The sequence below is a fragment of the Podarcis melisellensis genome (genome assembly GCF_964234715.1).
Source record: "Podarcis melisellensis genome assembly, chromosome: 8".
NCBI classification, from domain to species: domain Eukaryota; kingdom Metazoa; phylum Chordata; class Lepidosauria; order Squamata; family Lacertidae; genus Podarcis; species Podarcis melisellensis.
Window position 1 is genome coordinate 64,814,216 of NC_138540.1, and position 11,454 is coordinate 64,825,669.

Here is an 11,454-nt window from a genome sequence, read left to right on the forward strand (position 1 = left end):
AAGTTTGACTTCACGCCCGCAGGCACCCTCTGTTGTCTCTCAAGACAGACAGATGCCCACACAAACAACCTTAGCTTGTTTCGATGAAAGGGAGCAATTCACACCGCACATAGTAAACCTTTGGACTTGCTCCCACAGGATGGTTGGTTAGTTAGTTAGGAAAAAAATTATATACCACTGGATTGTAATGGGGGGGAACCCTCAAAGTGGTTTACAAAAAAGAGGAAAAAATCAATAAAGTTATCAATAAAAACTTTAAAAACAAGTGGAAACATTAAAAACATAGTAAAAATCAGTGATAATCTAAAAACAGATTAAAACACCTGTCAGCATTCTACATGTCTGGGTAGGCTTGCCTAAACAAAAATGTTTTTAGCGGGCTCTGCAAAGAGAACACTGAAGGCAGCTGCCTGATGTCAACAGACGGAGAGTTCCGAAGCGTGGGTCCTGCAGACATTTAAATAGCTAGTTGTGTAACGTTATCACTTGATAATTCTTTGCAAATGGTCTGCTAGCTTACAACAAGGAATATTACGTTGCAAGGTCTGGATGCGTTTGTGGGGTTTTTTAAAAACCTTTTTCGGTAATTAGGTGATTGAATGAGATACTGCAAATGTACATCTCATTTAGGTAAGCATGGAACTGTGTACCAGCTTCAGATTTCTGGGTGGTATGGAAGTAATTGAATCATTTTGGGTTATACTATGGTGTATACTACATGCCCACTTTCTGGGCCATATGGAAATATCACTAAACTTAATACTGCTGTGATCGAGTGAGTCAGGTCCTAACATCTTGTATGTCTTGTGTGTCTTGTCATGCCTGTTGAATTGAGATATTGCTAGCCCTTTTAGACCCTAGAAATCATGGGAGGGGAACATGCTGCCCTCCAAATGTTTCTGGACTACAATTTCCATCATCCCCAACCCTTGGCCTCACTGGCTGGGGCTGATGGGAGCTGGAGCCCAACAACACCTGGCGAGCCAAAGGTTTCCAACCCCTGCTATAAATGGTTGGCATCCTAGGAGCAGAAATAAATCCTTTGCCACAGCCGTTCGTGCATATTGCTGCAACGCGTTTAGCTGTTGACATCTGCTGAAACAAGCACATCATTTGCTGTGGTTCAGCAGAGATTAAGCCTCTATACAAAAAGGCTTTTGGAAGAAGAGGGAGGGATGCTTTTAATCGCCACTACTGCCTCTCCCTTAGCTATTTAGGGGGGACACAGAGTCAAGAATTATTCTAGCCTTTGTTTATGGCTCTGATCATGGAATCTGTTGCAAGTCTCTAAACTCTGATAATCTGTGTTGTTTGTTTTTAACTGGTGAGGGGTGTGACTTGGGAGGGGAGGGGCCTGCACAGGGTCCCAGGGAGCACAGAGAGAGGTCTGAAGGTTCACATTTGACCCCTGGGGTTTCCCTACCCTTGCTGAAGGAAAGACTGGCTTTGGTCATGTAGCGAACAGCTGCTCCCAGGGTGCAAAAATGACACAGGCAACATTCTTTAAAACAGATTTATTGTACACAGTGCAACATGTTTATTCCTAGCATTGTTGGTATGAGACAGATGAATTGGCTAGTATGGTGTTTGAGATCTAGCTGCTTTAGCAAGAGCCTAATCCAGAGAGGAACAAGGGCAGATTTTGGTGTTGAAGATTTAACGGGGGGCCATAGCTGAGTGGCAAAGCACCTGCTTTGTATGCAGGGTTCAAGCCCTGGTATCTTTAGCTCAAGGAGCAGTGGATAGCAGGTGATGAGAAAGGCCTCTGCCTGAGATTCTGGAGTGCCTCTGCCTGCCAAAGTAGACAAATACTGGGCAAAATGCAAAAACCACTCTGACCAGATAAACAGCAGCTTCCTGTGTTCTGTGGGTAAATTGGTCTGAAACTCCCTGAAGAAGGCAACAATTATCCTCCTGTAAGAGGTGAAAGATTCACCTGCCTCGCCTTTGCACCCTTTGAAACTCCTCGCCAACCCCAAACTATGGGTGCATTTTTTAAAACGGAAGGCTGAGCGCCTTTAAAAATCCCCCTCTCCTTAATTGCTCATGGGAAGGCATGATGTAGGTCACAGCTGTCTGGCCACATATTCCGTTACGTAACGGGCAGTCTGCAGTTCCTTTTGGTTTTCCCATGATGCACTGCTTTGCCCAAGTCAAGTGGGAGGGAGCAGACAGCGAATGCGCTCGTTCAACCGTCTGTAATACATTCGCTTGCCTTTTAATGCAGTGCATTATTCTCATCCGACTTTTTCTCCCTGCCCCTCTACATACTGTGAGGGGGTGGGCCTGGCCCTCCAGGAATAAACCCCTTTTCTTTGGGAATTGTGTAAGACTTCGATCTTTGTCTATAAATGACTCACCTTTCAACCTCCATCTGTAACAAAGGATCCATATTTAATTTCTTACTGTAGATCTATGTCGTGTTTCTCTTTCCTATTCTCTCAAGACAAGTGTGGGGAATCTTTTTTAACCCATGGGCCACATTCTCTCCTGGGCAAGCTCCTGAGGGCCATATGCTGGTGGTGGGCGGGGCTGGAGGCAGAAGTGGGCAGAGCAACAGATGCAAATTTTAACTTTTGTACAGTAGCTGCACACGCCCCTCTACATCTTCCATCCGGACAAGTGAGAGGCTTCATTAGATTTCTAGGACACAATCCGGGGTGTAAAGCAGGGCCAGGGAGTGGTGTAGCCTGGGAAGAGTTTGGAGGGCCAGACATTTGGCCTCTGAGCTGAAAGTTCCCCACCCTTGTCTTAACCACTGCTCCAGCCCCTTTAGGTCAGACTGGTACCCATGTGAGGGTCCTAACACCGCATTGAAGATCAATGCTGTAAGGCAGATGCAGGGAATATCTGGCCCTCCAGGTGTTGCTGAACAACAGCCATTGGCCATGCTTGCTGGGGCTGGTGGAGTTGTACTTCAGCAGCACCTAGAGGTCCAAAAGGTTCGCCATAACTGCTTTAAGGCAGCAACTGGCAGGAGTGTGCATGTCTTTCTAGCAGCTTAGGACAATGCTAAGAGGAGGACCTGCATGCTCTGCCGTGACAGGGTGGCTTCTGACTTCACAAACGGAGCAGCTGAGTTGTTGATACTCTAGAAACTGGCAATTTCCCCTTTTCTCCGTTGGGCATCATCATGATCTTTGATTTATATCACTTAATGTATGTCGTCTTTCAGGTGGTTCATAAAACAAGTGGGGTGGCCTTTGTGTTTAGCAGAAAGGTTTTGGGCTGCAGGATCACACCTGCTGACAGGTGGGCAGGTGACACCATCTCAACTGTCACCATGTGTGGCTGTTAATCCCCTGTGAAGAAAAGACCCAACTCTCTTACAGTGTCAAATAATAATAATAATTCCCTGCTGCATCCCCTGGAGGGCCATCTTAACATGCCCAGGCAGAAAGCTTCCTGTGACAAGCTAAGGCAATATTGGACCCAACCAATGAGGTTAGCTCTTCAGCTTCCTTCCTGCATGGCCATCCTGGTTTAAATCCATTTCTGGGCTTTGAATGAGGATCAGATCCAGGGGTAATTTGGGGCAGGGGACTGCAACCCTGGTAGTGGCCCCCTGAAACTAGAATGGAGCAAGTTGGACAATAGCTGAGTTGACCAGGAGGATCCAGTAGGAGAGAATGAAACTAGCATGGCCGGAAGGGGCACTAGCAACACACTGTCTGTGAAAGAACAAGGAAAGTTGGCGCTGAGTTTTCTAATGTGAGCCACCCAGCCGGCGCATGCACAGGATACCTAAAGGATGCTGCTTGTGCCACAGAGTGCGTGCCAGGGTCTCTCTCCAACCTTGTTTCTTTTCTGTGCGTTCCTGGAGTCCTCTTTGGCCCGTGCAGCTGCCGCTCGGCAGCCCAAGGGTCAAGGTTCCGGATTTGGTTTGGTCTCTTCACTCATTTGCCGGGCGCTGTAATAGGAGAGGCTTAATCCCATAATGGCCAGCAGTAAAGCCAGGTGATTCATCAGCCGGTCTTGAGGTTCCGACTCCAGTCCACTGGCCAGTTGCATCTGTAGGGATGGGAAAGTTGAGGTGTAAATCTTTAGAACTGGGGTGGAGAACCTCCTTATACAGAGTCAGAGCCACTTGACCCATCCTGACTGGCAGTGGCTCTCCAGGGTTGTTGGGCATCAAAAGCGGTGCCCTCATGTCTACTTGCAGGCTTCCTGTTCACATCTGGTTGGCCACCATAAGAACAGGATACTGAACTAGGCGAACCTTTGGTCTCATCTAGCAGGGCTCTTCTAATGCTGCAGGACTCCCAACTTCCTTCAGCATGACCAGTAATCAGGGATGATGGGAAATGTAGTCACCATTTTGAGAGCCATGGGTTCCCCATCGCTGCCTTAGAATGTCAAAAGCAAACCCGGCATTTGTGTAGTGCAAATCGGTCAAATTCATACTATGAATTATACCCCAACACCAAAATACAATGCTGTATTGCAAATTACACTTTTAGGCAGCGGGAGAGAGGTTTTTCAGTTTTGTTTTTTTGTTTTTTTGTTTTTGTTTTAACCCTCTACCTTTTTTAAATGATTGATGATAATTTGTTATTTATACCCCGCCCATCTGGCCAGGCCTCCCCAGCCACTCTGGGTGGCTCCCAACAGAAAATTAAAAACACATAAAACATCAAATATTAAAAACTTCCCTAAACAGGGCTGCCTTCAGATGTTTTCTAAAAGTCAGGTACAGTAGTTGTTTATTTCCTTGACATCGGATGGGAGAAACCACTCCAGTAGCTAACAATTGCTAAATCTCTTTTCAAGAACGAGCCTTTCTTTCTTTATTTTTACACTGTGTTTTGGCAAACTAGACCATACCTTCCGCATTGTGCACCGCCGGTTTAGACTTAAGACACACCCTCTCTCAACATCCCAGCAAACAGGGAACTTTGCTGAAGAGTTTGCCTCAGGGATTGTCATCTTGGTTAGTTGTACATCATTAACTTTGAAGTAGCTGATATTACACAGGCTGCTGGAGCAATTCTGTGTTAATTAAGTGATTAGAGCTGTTTCCTTATATGACACTCGGGGGAGAAATAGGGTTGCCTGTTTAATTTTGCAATGGACCTTGCCTGCAGGTCAAGCAAATCAGCCATGCTTGCCAGCCAGCCAGGTAGGTGGTGGAGGAGAGTGCACACACATTGTGAGTTCATGCGCATGCACACTACAGCCAAGAACCAGAAATTTACAGCATGATCCTTTATAGGTCTATCCGAAAGCAAGTCCCAGTGTGGCTTATTCCTAGGGGAGTGAGTACAGGATTGCAACCTTAATTTCTAGAAACCTGACGGAGGGAGGCAGAGATGAAATCTTAAAGCTGCCTGGCATGTTTGGCAGAGAGGTGGTGGTAGTGTGAGGTTTTTTGTGTGTGTTTGTACTAATAACGCTTAAAAAAGGTATTCCCAGCAGTTCCCCAACTGTCTCTCGTGTACCAGGGACAGGTACCAAGTGTAGGATTAGCCAGTGGATCTATTCTTTTTTGGTGATGCTGAAAATCCCATTTGGGTACCCTAGAGTATGGTTAAACTAAGTTGAGTCTCCAGCACTGCAGGGCTTTGCATGAACCAGCCAGCATCTCCTCACGTGGCTCCACCACACGCAGCATCCTCCCCTCTCCTCCCCTGCCCAGAAACACACAGCTCTGTTCGGCAGGCAGTGTGATCTAAGAGATGCATGTTGCTAGCCAGCTCTTGTTCACGTGGGCTTGAAGTGTTAAACTGACAACCTGGTTTGAAGGCAGGTGCGCAGGTGTTAAGTTAATATTCATATTAACTTAATAAGAGTGCAAAGTTAATATTCAGGCTTTTTAAAAAAATCTATGGATGCTGGATGTCAGCAGATGTGCAAGTGGGATTTAGGCTAAGGAAGGCCAATGTCTTAATGGGGGTGGAGAATAATGCTGCTTCCCCATTCACCCACCCCACACGCTCATGTAGGAAGCCACCTTACACTGTTTCAAATCGCTGGCCCATCTAGATCAGTATTGTCTACACTAACTGGAAGCATCTCTCCAGGATTTCAGACGGGGTCTTTCCCAGGCCTACCTGGGGATCAATCCTGGGACCTTCAGCAGGCAAATCATGCACTCAACTGCTGAGCTAGTATCCCCTCCCCTAAACAGAGTCAGAGCACCTAGTTTTGGTCCACCTAGCTGAGCCTTGTCTATAGTGGATTTCAAACAACAATCTTTCCCAGTCCTGCCTGGACACACCAGGGATCAAGCCTGGGACCTTGTGCTTGAAAAACAAATGTTCTGTGGCTGAGCTATGGCTCTTACCTCTTTTGTTCCCCCAGGAAAAGTAGCTGGGAGATAGCTGCTTTTGTACAATAAAACAGAACAGCCAGAGGTGATAAGGTTAAACAAGGTGTTCCCCAGCTCAAAGTGGCAGCAGCCTATGGTCACTTTTTGTCAGCTGCAAAACTAAAATGATCCTCACTGTTGATACATATCTGTTGCTGTGAAACAAGTTCTATTGCAATCAATGAATTTCTGGTTAAGACAGAGATCAGACCTAGCTGGGAGAGCTGCAACCCTTCTAACTGCATCTTTACGTGAAAGTAAGCCCCACTGAGCTTTGGTGTTAAGTGTTCCTTGGCTACTCAGTGGATGGATCATGGCAAGTTCTCAATGAATGCATCAACTGAAAAACTCAAGGCTCTCCAAAGGTTTAGTTGTGTCACACCTTGAAATTGCTAGGAACTGGAAAGTGGTGAAACCACTTATCGACAAGAACTTGGCTTGATAGAGTCTGGCACTTGGCACTTGGTGAAAAGATGACCCAAGGGTGCAAACAGGTGTGGGGCAGGGTTAGGATTAACTGACAAACCATGGCTGCTAGCCATCTATGCCGTCCTAAATGTTCTTGAACTCCGGATCCCATCAACTCCAACCAACATGGCCAATGGTCAGCAATGATGGGAGCTGTAATCCAGCAACAGCTGCAAGGCCACAGGTTCTCCACCTGAGATCTAAAGAGTTCCCCCATATTATTATTATTATTATTATTATTATTATTATTATTATTAGCCCACCCTTCACCCTAAGGACCCAGGGCAGGTTATATCAATTTAAAACACAACATTAATAAAATAATTGTAACTTAAAATCACAAAATGCAATCACAAAAAATAGGATGGGTCCTGCAAATATACATCACAGGTGTCAAAAGGGCAGGGTAACAATTCATTCAGAGTCTAAAATTACCTAACCACACTACTGAATACGCTACTTTGGAACTGATTCTGCTCAAGATCACAGACTTTAAAATATTCTAACACTCCGCAAGGTAAGAAGTATTGAGCTTACTTGTAGGAGGCGGAAGTACCCTGGGGTTAAACACTTCAGACGGAAGATCATAGCCCAGAGCAAGTGAGAAAAAGGATAGGTTGCTGTCACCTTTCCCCCCTCTGTTTCCTCCCTCGTTCGTAGCTTTGTACAGTTATTTGAAGTTGATTCAGGCTGTGGGAGGAAGAGGAAAGAGTTTGTTAGAACATGGTGACCAAGAACAGAAGGAGGAAGAAGAGGAAGAGGAGGACGTTGCAGCAAACACCCACTGAAATTTGGTAGTGGAACTGTCTATAGATATTGTCTACAGGTAGCCCAGCTGGAAATCAATGAATTATCTTTGTTGAGTGCCCACCATTGCTCAGGGCTAACTGCACGGACTGTTTTAGAGTTAAGTAAATACAATTCACATTTCAGCCACATCAGTCGCCTACTGCAGGGCAACTCTCTGGGTCACAGCAGTGCACGGTGGAACATCATCCTACATTCCCCTATTGCTCCCAACCATCTTCCCCATTCCTTAGCCTGCCCTGCTCCCATCCTGTTCATTTTTTACTCAGACGCAAGGGTGATATTCATAAGCATTCATCCCACCACTCACCAGCTTCTGGATCCCGTTCCTTGTGTGCTGCGTTCCAGCAGTACAGTTGGGCAAGTGTGCTATGGGAGCGCTTAAATATTGCCCTCCTCCCATCGCTGCCTGATGACTATCCCTTCCGCAGCCAGCCTCAAGAGCAGCTGTCACAAGAGATCAATGCTTGCTGCTCTGCCGACCGCACGCTATCCACGTGTGAAGAGGAGTCGGCTTTGGTTGTGGAAAGAAAACTTGTGAGAGCTTTGTGCTGCTCGCACCATCCAAGGAGAACCAAGTTCCACCCCGATGCAGCAAAAATTTTAAAGCTGGCCTTTGTGTTTTCCTCTTCTAATTTTATTATTTTCAAAATCATGTGTTTGTCTGAGAAACAAAGATAACCCAACAAACCCCATGGAGTTTTCCCTGGAGAACCCCCTAAAGTACATTATGGAAGTCAGCATTCCCATACATACACCAGGATTTATAACAGTATACAACTGTAAAACATGCTCTTATGTGATCTACAAGTTAGTAGAAACCTTTGGAACTGGTATTTGGTTTTCCAAACAAAATAAAGCTCTGCCATTCTCCAGGAAAGATGTCTTTGCGCTTTGTTCCTCTTGCCAGTCTCAGCTGGTGTGGCTACAATACCATAGTGGTACCTCTGGTTACGTACTTTTTTCGTTCCAGAGGTCCGTTCTTAACCTGAAACTGTTCTTAACTTGAGACACCACTTTAGCTAATGGGGCCTCCTGCTGCCGCTGCGCCGCCATGCAATTTCTGTTCTCATCCTGAAGCAAAGTTCTGAACCCGAGGTACTATTTCTGGGTTAGCGGAGTCTGAAACCTGAAGCGTCTGTAACCTGAAGCGTCTGTAACTCAAGGTACCACTGTATTCCATAATGGCAATACGCCTTATGCCAAGTATTCAAAGTTTGCATCTTTTAAGTCTTTCCAAAATGTGGCTATAACCATACAACACAGGCTTTTGTACCTGTAGGCCTTACCAACAAAGGGTGCTTTCACAAGGTTGCCACCTAAAGCAGATGCATTGTGGGAAAGGTCAGTGAGTGTAAAGATGGGGAGGTGACCTAAAGATGCATCCATCGTCCTCCGAAATGTATTTTTTTCATTCCAACTTTTTTTTAACTGAATATAAAAGCATAAAAAGAGCCTTGGAGAATCAGGCCAAAGGCTCGTCTAGTCTAGCATCTTGTTCTCACAGTGACCAACCAAATGCCTATGGGAAGATGTTCCTTCAGGTATTGCGGTCCTGAGCTGTTTAAGGCTTTATACTGTAGGTCAAAACCAGCACTTTGAACAGCGCTGGGTTTAGGGTGGTATGGGCGGTTCCCCTGCACAGGACATCGTGCCAAGGAGCGCAAACAACAACAACAACAACAACAACAACCTACACTTATACAGGTACCTGCTGAGAGGATCCATAAAAAAGCAACTGTACCAAAAGAAATTGTTGTGAAAGTAAGAAATATGGGAAGGGGTGTCATAATCATATTACCAGAGTCTGTCTGGAAACTAATTGGAAGCCGATCCATGCAATATGCTCATAATGCCTTGCATCAGTGAGCAACCTGACTACCAAATTCTGCACCAGCCGAAGTTTCTGAACCATCTATAAAGGCAGCCCTACATATAACATGAGACAGTAATGTAACCTAGAGGCTGCCAGGGCATAGACGACAAGTGATTAATGTTCCTGCCTTGTCCATAACTACCCACCCCCCTTCAAAAAAAACCCTATTCAATGCAAGTGGCATGAGTTTTGGAGTGATAGTTCATCAGCATCAAATATTTAGCCAGTTATGCCTAGGCCCTACACTGTGAAATATTATTTTGAAACAACTCCAGTCTAGAGGAAACCCACTAGCTCCAAGCAATGGACCAGCTGCAGATTACTTTGAGCCATACAGTTCCCTGAAATAAATCACAGGCGATTATCTTGATGCTCTGCTTCCTGTTAATCTGCTGGCCCCTGGTCATCTTCCCCAAATAAGGTGGGGCAAAAGATAATTACTGTGGAATGATCTTGGAAGCATGGAGGCAACATCTGCCTTCTGTTATATTTACCCCCACTTCTCTGGGCAGTGAGCAGCCCAGGGTAGCAGTGAAAGTGTTTAACTGTCTTTGGATGAGAGCTCTGAGGCAACCTCTGGTCTCTTGGCAATACAGTATATGTTTCATGCATCAATGTACAAGCAGAGGGCACTGAAAGTGATCCCTAAAACAGGCTGCAGATCTGCCAGCCCCACATCAAATTTGACTGTTGGGATGCTAGTCTATCAGGGCAAATGGGGCACTTTCCCACCAACCTGTCAGCCCTTAGCCAGCCCCCACCTGTTTGCGTTCTTAAAACCAGTCTAGAAGGTCCCCACTAGCTATCAGCTTGCTCTGCCTTAGATGCAGTGTTGTCCTTGTAGAACTCAGCAAAGAAGAGGATAAGGGAAAAACTAGAAGTAGCTGGCTCTGCCTGTCACTGGCTCTGGCTAATGTTTGTCTCCTTGCCTTCTACCCTGCCAGCCCTAATAGGCACTAGCCATCACTGCCTGATGCTGCTCGACTCCAATTCCTATCAGCCTCAGCCAGAGATTGTGGGAGTTGTTGTGGTCTAACAACACTTGGTAGAGATAGGTAGCCGTGTTGGTCTGCCATAGTCAAAACAAAAAAATTATTTCCAGTAGCACCTTAAAGACCAACTAAGTTAGTTCTTGGTATGAGCTTTCGTGTGCATGCACACTTCTTCAGATACACACCTGGTAGGCCATTGATTCCCTTCCCCTGATTTCCTGCCCTTTGTGAAAAATTCCAGGGCTGTTTGCAAAATGTCAAAACCAGAAAAATACAGTGTGTGTGTGTGTGTGCCGTTTCTATCAGATTTTTCCAAACAGGACTAGGCTGCCCCAAGGCAAATGTGTGGACAGCTTCCTGAAAGTTGACAAATGAATGCTGATAGCCGATTCTGGTGCTTTGTCTTCTTGGGACTCTAATAAGGCAAGATGGTTGTCAGAAGAGATTACTCATCCAGATACCCATCCATGCCAGTCGGGGGAAGAGAACAAATTGGTGTGAAAACAAAGAACAATAGGCTACAGCTTGGAGAAGGTTTAGGCTCAGAACTGTGGGGGTGCTAGCAGTTCCCTAGAGAAGCTATGAAGGAGCACCAGGAAAAGGCTGTAGCTCAGTGGTCCCAGGTTCAATCGTAGTATCATCATCAAATACTCTGTGCCTCAAACCCTGGAGAGTCCGTGCCTGTCAGTGTAGGCAGTACTGAACTACATGGACCACTGATCTGAGTCAGTATCCATCTTCTATGGACATCTGAAGGCAGCCCTGTTCAGGGAAGTTTTTAATATGTGACATTTTAGTGTATCTTTCATCTTTGTTGGAAGCCGCCCAGAGTGGCTGGGGAGACCCAGCCAGATGGGCGGGGTACAAATAATAAATTGTTGTTGTTGTTGTTGTTGTTGTCTGTCTCTTGGAATGTGCAAGCTTCATCTTCAGCTGTGCTCCACCTGTATATTTGTAAATAAAGACAAATATTGCAGAATGCTGATAAGATTGCAGCGACCTCC

At 45.7% G+C, this 11,454-nt stretch overlaps 1 protein-coding gene across 2 annotated transcripts; it reads right to left on the reverse strand.

Moving 5' to 3' along the window:
* Window positions 1-1,505: 1,505 nt before the first annotated feature.
* Window positions 1,506-10,445, reverse strand: ZNF593OS (ZNF593 opposite strand). Of its 2 annotated transcripts, none has more exons than XR_014170975.1 (3): window positions 10,220-10,445; window positions 7,313-7,465; window positions 1,506-4,011 (listed from the first exon to the last, which is right to left on the reverse strand). XR_014170975.1 is itself a non-coding variant. In XM_081921567.1 (3 exons), exons 1-3 carry the CDS (start codon window positions 7,983-7,985, stop codon window positions 3,865-3,867), a joined length of 393 nt encoding a protein of 130 aa, XP_081777693.1. In that variant the 5' UTR covers window positions 7,986-8,489; the 3' UTR covers window positions 1,506-3,864. The 2 variants fall into 2 exon arrangements, 1 of the variants encoding a protein (XP_081777693.1); XM_081921567.1 differs by lacking the exon at window positions 10,220-10,445 and adding an exon at window positions 7,893-8,489.
* Window positions 10,446-11,454: the final 1,009 nt, after the last annotated feature.